The sequence below is a fragment of the Manacus vitellinus genome, unplaced genomic scaffold (assembly GCF_001715985.3).
Source record: "Manacus vitellinus isolate BGI_N305 unplaced genomic scaffold, ASM171598v3 scaffold_49_pilon, whole genome shotgun sequence".
Taxonomy (NCBI): domain Eukaryota; kingdom Metazoa; phylum Chordata; class Aves; order Passeriformes; family Pipridae; genus Manacus; species Manacus vitellinus.
Genome location: NW_021940603.1, coordinates 696,894 through 704,204, shown reverse-complemented (window position 1 = coordinate 704,204; position 7,311 = coordinate 696,894). Strand labels below are relative to the sequence as shown.

General features: G+C 53.3%; 1 protein-coding gene across 1 annotated transcript in view; it reads right to left on the bottom strand.

Moving 5' to 3' along the window:
- Window positions 1-2,234: 2,234 nt before the first annotated feature.
- Window positions 2,235-7,311, bottom strand: part of LOC115307742 (ephrin type-B receptor 1-like) — a 25,088-nt gene continuing 20,011 nt past the window's right edge. The window contains exons 2-4 of the mRNA XM_029962644.1: window positions 7,104-7,168; window positions 2,542-3,223; window positions 2,235-2,416 (exon numbers count right to left, since the gene is read on the bottom strand). Of these exons, the coding sequence (XP_029818504.1) occupies window positions 2,235-2,416; window positions 2,542-3,223; window positions 7,104-7,168 (929 nt within the window). The remainder of the gene's footprint in view (window positions 2,417-2,541; window positions 3,224-7,103; window positions 7,169-7,311) is intronic.

Below are 7,311 nucleotides of genomic sequence, written 5' to 3'. Positions count from 1 at the left end.
GGAGAACCAGGCAGGGAACCCTTCAGAGAACACAAAGTCAAACAGAAAACCAAGGAATTATTCCTAAACTTTGCAATGTGCCACCTCCTGCCCGCCGACTTCTGGGAAGAGGAGAGGTGGGCTCAGGTCTTCCCTGGCCATCTCCAAGGTCCGGGGGGATACAAGGAGGAGCTTGATGGCCAACAAGCTACCAAGGAGCCAGAGTCCAATCCAAGGTCAGATTTTTACTCAAATGCAATTATAATTTTCCAACAGCCCTAATGTAAACCCTGGATTAAGCTTTTAGGAGAGGTTCTAGTGAAGTTCCAGGGGCTGGTGTGTGTATTGGATTTGGGTTCCTCACCACCATGGAGCAGGATCACCAAATGTGCAGGTCCCACGTGCAATCCCAGCCTTTTCTCTGTCCTCCTGACATGGGAACTGGGAAATACTCTCACAGAACTGGGAAAGGGGAGTTATTGGAGATCACCTCTGCCAACAGCATTGTACCAGCACTTATGGGATCATCAAAACAGCATGGTCCTGTCGTCACAGATGTGACTGGTGCCATTTAACCACCTGCTTGCTCTGCACCCACAGCATACTTCAGCGGCTTTCAGGACCCTCAGTGCTGCCAGTCAATCCATAAAGGGTATTTGTACTCCCTTAGAGCTGCCAGGATCCCTAATTTTCCCCTCAAGGAGCCCAAATGCAAAGCATGCTCCCCATGCAAAGACAACATGCTCACCAGGAGCTCAGCAGTTTCTCCTTCAGCATCAGCACTCCGGAGCAGTGGGAGCACAGCTGGAGACAGGCACTGCAGCACAGAAACCCCAACAAATCCCCAGCTTGCCAGGGTCTGCTCAGTGTAGCTTTGATGGCATGAACACATCACAACCCTTGTGGGGTTTGCACAAGGAAAGGAAACAAAAAAAGCCACGGAGATGGTCTAACACCCACCCTCAGCAGGTTCGCTGCCATGCCTCTCGTGCGTCCTGCTGTCCTTCATCCTCCACCCTGCCCCAAACTACAAGCATTGAGTAGGTGCATCACACTCTTCCCAGGGGTTAGAAGCACTCACGACCCCAACTTCCTCCACCACCCCACCTGGGGGCGGATGGAAAGGTCAACACCACCAAAACCCGCCGCGGTTTTACGTTCTCACTGTTTCCCTACATTTCTGGCAAAATGACATTATTTCCCAATTCCAGTGTTTAGCTAAAACTAGTACTTGTTTTCCTATGATAAGAAAATGTCATTTTGCCTTAAAACCATGTGCGTTTTCTGTTTGTTGATTCAACAGCAGAGGAACATCTCGCCAGAAACGCTCCCGTTCGCAGAGCCCTCCCTCCCTCTGACGGAGAGCTTCAGCTCCTCACGGGAATACACCATTTCCCAGCAGGAACAAAACCACCTCCAGGGTCAAACACAAAACCCAAAGGAATCCACCAGCAGTGCTGCTCGAGCAAGGATTCTGGTGGTTCACCAGTTGTCAGAGCCCTGGCACTGGAAGGCACCGCCATCCCCACCTTAGCCAGGTGGGAATGAGGTTTCTCATGGTGAAAACCTACACAAGTTCTCAGGTTTAAAGCAAACCAACAAACGAGTTTCTCCACAGCTTGAATCCCAGCTTTGCCATTTGCATATCCAGAGTTACAGATGAAGAAGAAACACGGTGGTGGCCACCCCAAGGAGCATCACAGCCAAGCCTGGTGCTACACACATTGCCACCACCTGCACTAAAAGAGGTCCAAGTCAAACCTCTTTCCACTACAAACCCAAAACCAGCCCTAAGGCACTTTGACCTTCTCCTTCTCTCCAACCCTTCCTTGTCCTGGTGGTGCTGACCTTCTAGAAGCTACTTGGGACTGATGAAACACAGTCAGCATCTCATGCAAAAATCCTTCTCATCTCTCCTTCCCAGCAGCGTGCAAAACCAACACCTTAATTTGGGAGAGGAGAAGGAAAGGGCGACCAACAGAAAAAAAAATAATCCTCCAGTGGTATTTGGGAAATATTCATCGGTGAAAGGAGATGAAAAGCAGGCAGCACTATTTTCATATTTATAACCCCGCACTGCAGGACTGCAGCAGGCAGCAGCACACCAGCAGCGTGGCTGGGGGAACCCGACAAACCAGCAAACAAAGTCCCAATTAATGGCCAGGCTCAGAGCAGCTCCACCGCCGTCAGGCCCGGCGGCAGCTGCCCGGCTCCCGCGGCTGTGCCGGGGAAATAACGAGGCAGATGAAAGCGGCTCAGCCGGCGAGCGCCGCGCTTTGAAGGCACCGGATCCCGGAGGCGGCTTCCAGCGGGAGGGCGGCGGAAGCGGCGCCGGCACCCGCGGCCTCGCCGAGACTGGCCACTGACCAGAGCACTCCAAGAAGCCACAGGTTGGCCACTGCTCCCAAATCCCTGCCTGGTCCCTGCAGTAAAACCACTTCAGGGCAGGGAAATGGCGCAGAGCCAGTTTCACAACAGACATTGCTCCAAACAGCTTGCTTAGGGACAAATATTTTGTCTTAAAACCAACAAAAGCCCCCTGTTGCCCAAAGCCAACCTTACCTTTGCAAGCCACGTTGTTCTCCGGCTCATAGCCAGCCTTGCAGGTGCAGCGGCCGATGGGGACCATCCACTCCCCGTCGCCGTTGCAGTACAGCTTGATGGGCACGTCCACCTCCTCGGCGTTGGGGATGCAGGTGCCCCGGGCAGTCACCAGGGACGTGCTCTCCGCTCCTGTCATCGTCTCCGGGAAGATGGCGAAGTTCTGCACCACGCTGGGGCACTTCTTGAAGAAGACCCTGACAGACAGCAGAGACATACAAGCCCCGTAGTCCTGGAAGGCCAGGTAAAAGCCATTGCGGGTCAGGGGCCCGAAACTTCTCACTTCTGTGTTCACCTTCATCAACCTGCCCCCAAAGTCCACCTGGGAGAAGCTCTCGTCAGCAGCGATGGTGTCCACTTTGAGGTAGGGTGCCTCTGTCCAGAAGGTGGACTTCTTGGTGGCAATGACAGAGTCTGTCTCGTAGTAGTAGAGGTTGAAGGTCTCCTTGCAGGAGCCGGGGACGTTGGGGAGGCTGCTGCAGTCCCGCACAGTGAAGCGCATCTCGGTGTAGATGCGGTGAGCGCCGCGCCGGTTGATGAACGTGGTGAGGAGCCAGTTGTTCTGGTTGGGCTCGAAGACGTTGCACACCTGGTACGTACGGATGGTGTTGAGGTTTTCGTCGTAGCCACTGACCTCTTCCCACTGCGGGATGGAGAAGGGAGAAGTGGTGAGAAGGAGGAAGAGGGACCTGCAGCGGCCTGTGAGCCGCGGAGGTGCCGCTGACCCTGCATTCGGCATTGGAATGACAATCCCAAAGCTCCAAAGGAAACTAGGAATGTGATTATGGACACGCAATGTGGTGCACATGCAGAAACACCACCAAGGCCAGCACCAGAAGAAATCCTCACCCTCTTGCCCCTACATGTGTCTCCTCACCGCTCCCAAGTGATACTAAAACATCTTTTCCATGTAGGCAACTGCCTCAGTTGCCCTGAGAAGTAAACACGGGAATAAAGATGGTCCGGGCACCTGGAGGTGGGAGGGAAGGCACTACACAAGGGTACAGCTTCATTAAAGCCCAAGCCAGCACATGGACTGGAGAGCCTGACCCCAAGCTCCCGGCACAACGGGATCATTTCCCCCGGCAAAGAAAACTAACTAAATAAAACATTACTGCCGTGGAGAGAGGGAATATAGATTTGCAATTCGATTTATAGAAGGGCATTAATATAATCCAGGCTACAATTTCAATTAAGGGACAGTGGCAAACTGTGAATAGTCTATGATGGCATTAGAGTCCTACAGACAGATTTACAACCTCATAATCCATTCATTTTAACTAATCCATGTTTACAGTCTCCTCATAACAGCATTATTCATATGGCAATCTTCAGCAGCGCGCTCAGCATCAGGGATAATTTCCAGGAGCGATGTTAGAGCAGCACTCATGCCTGTGTTTACATGGGGGCACGGTGGGTGATGCCAACCTGCCCCATCACACGGAATCTTGACGAGCTGATGCACCACAACTGACCCTGAAACCTCACAGATTTCGCCCTCTTCCCTTTTCCATTAAACAACCACATTTCTCGACTCCTCCTCAAGCTTCCCCCCCCTTGTAAACCACAGCCCTGATGTAACAAAATGCAGGGTTTAGTTGTGTTTTCAAAGCAGGGTCCTCTACATGCTGCCAACAAGTGCGGCAGAACATTCACTCCTGAGTCCACCTATTTTGCTCCACTAAGCTTAAACCAAGATCACAGCTCAAAGTTGCACACTGCTGTTAAGCCATGGTTACCACACCAGCAATAAAGCCTCCTGCATCCAGCTGAGTGCTCTTCCTTCTCACCCCATGCTGTGAAAGCACTGCAAAACCCCCTCTCCCCCCTGAACAAGGCGTGTGGATTCAATGCCCCTTCATTACCAGACACCTTTTCACAGCAGAAGCGACGCAGTCCTCCCCAGCCGAGGGGGTTGGCATTGTTTCCCGTTCCCACCCAGGCTTCCCATTGCAGCCCCACATCCAATTAACGCCAGAAAACGAGCTCTCTTCCAGCACTAACACTGTTCCCATGGCTCTGCTGTCCTTGCCGTGGGAATCCTCCTTTTCATCCTCAAAACCCTCAGAGCCTCAAAACTCAGAGCCAAAACCTGCCAGCGGACCCTGCTGCACTTCAGGGTTTCCTGCATTTAGGAACGACATGAAATGCGCCTTGGAAAACCCTCACAAGGGTTTAGGGCTGCCTTGGGCATCCCCTGGGTCGATCCCTCCTGCAACCTGGCACAGAGAACAGCAGATCCCCGTGGCTGGAAAGACCCACAGTGCCAGCAGCTGCTGCCACCGATGCTCTAACAGCAACAAATGCATCATTTTGATGAGATGCTACTAAATAATTCACAGGGAGCTGGGGATTAAGTCAATGTTGTTCTCTGTCTCCACTAAGATTTAAAGCACGTCCGTCAGGGAGAGCAGAAGAGCCCACATCCTGCCAGAGCCCCTGTAGCCTGGCTGGCATCGTGCCCTGGCATAAACAGCAACATTCCCCAAGCCCCAAGAGGGCAAATCTGTGAGCTGGGGTGAACTGGGAGCTGGGAGCTCAGCACACACCAAGGGGAGATGCCACCACCCAAAAGGACACAAAGCCTGCACAGAGCCCATGCCAATGGCAACCACAGGGTCAGGAAAGCTGGCTCAACACATCCCTGTGCCACCAGCCCCAAGAGAGCTGAGAGGAGCCTGGGAGAAGGGGTTGATGCCCCAGCAGCAGCCAGGAGCCCCTCTCCCTGTCAGGAATAGTGTGGCAACAGGACCAGGGCAGTCACTGTCCCCCTGTGCTGGCCACTGGTGAGGCCCCACCTGGAATCCCGGGATCAGTTCTAGGCTCCTCACTACAAGAAGGACATTGAGGGGCTGGAGTGTGTCCAGGGAGGGAACAGAGCTGGGGAAGGGGCTGGAGCACCAGGAGCAGCTGAGGGAGATGGGGGGGCTCAGCCTGGAGAAAAGGAGGCTCAGGGGGGACCTTCTTCCTCTCTCCAACTCCCTGACAGGAGGGGGGAGCCAGGGGGGGTTGGGCTCTGCTCCCAGGGAACAAGGGACAGGACAAGAGGAAACAGCCTCAAGTTGTGTCAGAGGAGGTTTAGATTGGATATTAGGGAAGGTTCCTTCCCAGAAAGGGTTGTCCAGCCCTGGCACAGCTGCCCAGGGCAGGGTGGAGTCCCCATCCCTGAAGGGATTTAAAACCCATCTGGATGTGGCACCTGGGGACATGGGTAAGTGGTGGCCTTGGCAGTGCTGGGGGAATGGTTGGACTTGATGGTTAGAAGGCTTTTCCAACCTGAAAGATTCCATGACTGTATGACTTTAAATAAAGGACTTGGCATTTTAAATACTTTGGGGAAGACCTAATACACACTCTTGTGACAGAGAAGCCTCACCAGGAACTCCCAAAGGAGTGAGAGCTGGATGGCTGCAGGGATGCACTGAGGGATGGAGGGATGCACATGGTGGGATGCAGGGATGGGGGTTGGGGAGGGGCTTCACTCTGCTGCTCTGCAGAGGGTGAGACCACCATGCCTTATAACACAAGCTCCCTGCCTGCCTTGCATGGGCTTTCAGTGACAGCAGCTGCAGGCAGCTATTTATATCCCATCTCCATCACCTGCACGTGCCCCTCCTGCATTTTTCCAGCAATTTATCCAGGCTCAGATTATTTCCAAGGCAATGCAGTAGCAAAGCCCCTCATTTCAAGGGGCTCTGACATGCCTGGAGTGGATTTTGTGCCCATTGTATGTGTGGTTCAGCTTTGGTGACGGTGTGCAACCTCAATTCTTTTGAAGACCTAGCCAAGCCAGTCACACCCTAACAAAGAAGCAGCCTGGCATCCTTTCCACTCCAGTGCCACATCCTGGAGTCCCCAGGGATGGACCCTGCTGCTGCTCCAGCCTGCCTGTCCCACCGTGGTGACCATCCATCAGCTCACATCCTCTACCTCCGCTGCTCCTCTCCCCTCAGCTCCATCTCTCACTTTTTCTGCCAGCAGAATGTGAGTCAGGTTATTTTATGCTCCCATTTCTCAAAGGCTGATACTATATAAAAAAGATGTTTTAAGTGCCTCAGGGTGTTTTGTTCCTCATTACTTCATAAAAGTGACATTAATAGCCAAGGAAGAGCACTGCCGAGTGCAATTACGGATGATGTTCCAGGTATGAAAGCTGTTTTGAGCCTGCTAATGTTTCCTAATTACAAGCCTTTTGGCACAGGGAGAGGGAAGGCACGAGCAGGGGGCGGAGGGCAGCGATGGGGCCGGACCCTTCACTGGGAAGGAGGACAGGAAGGGAAGGAGAGAGCACGGAGATGGAAGAAAGTTCCACCTTCACCGAGCCCCCGGGATCGGTTCAGGGAAAGGACGCTCAGCCCGGATCAGCCACGCGGATCAGGACAGCGACAGGCCACCCCACACCAACCTGGTGTGTGTCACTGAGCTCCCACTGCAGCTTCCCCAGCTTCCCACCACAAATAACAGGGTTAAAAGCATGAATCCCACCAGACTATGTAAGGATCAGCTGGACGAGTAGCACTTACCCCCGAGGGTGGGTTGGCAGTCCAGCCCAGCTCGGCCGTCGCCGTCCGCGTATCCATCAAAGTTTCTGAGGAAACAGAAGAAACAGAAAGTTATTCCCAAAGTTTTTGGTTACATTAGGAGCACAGAGCAGCAGAAAAATCTTCAGTTGCTTTCCCACAGCGAGCACGACATTGGAGTGCTCAGGAATCAAACAGCAGCAGCCCTAAC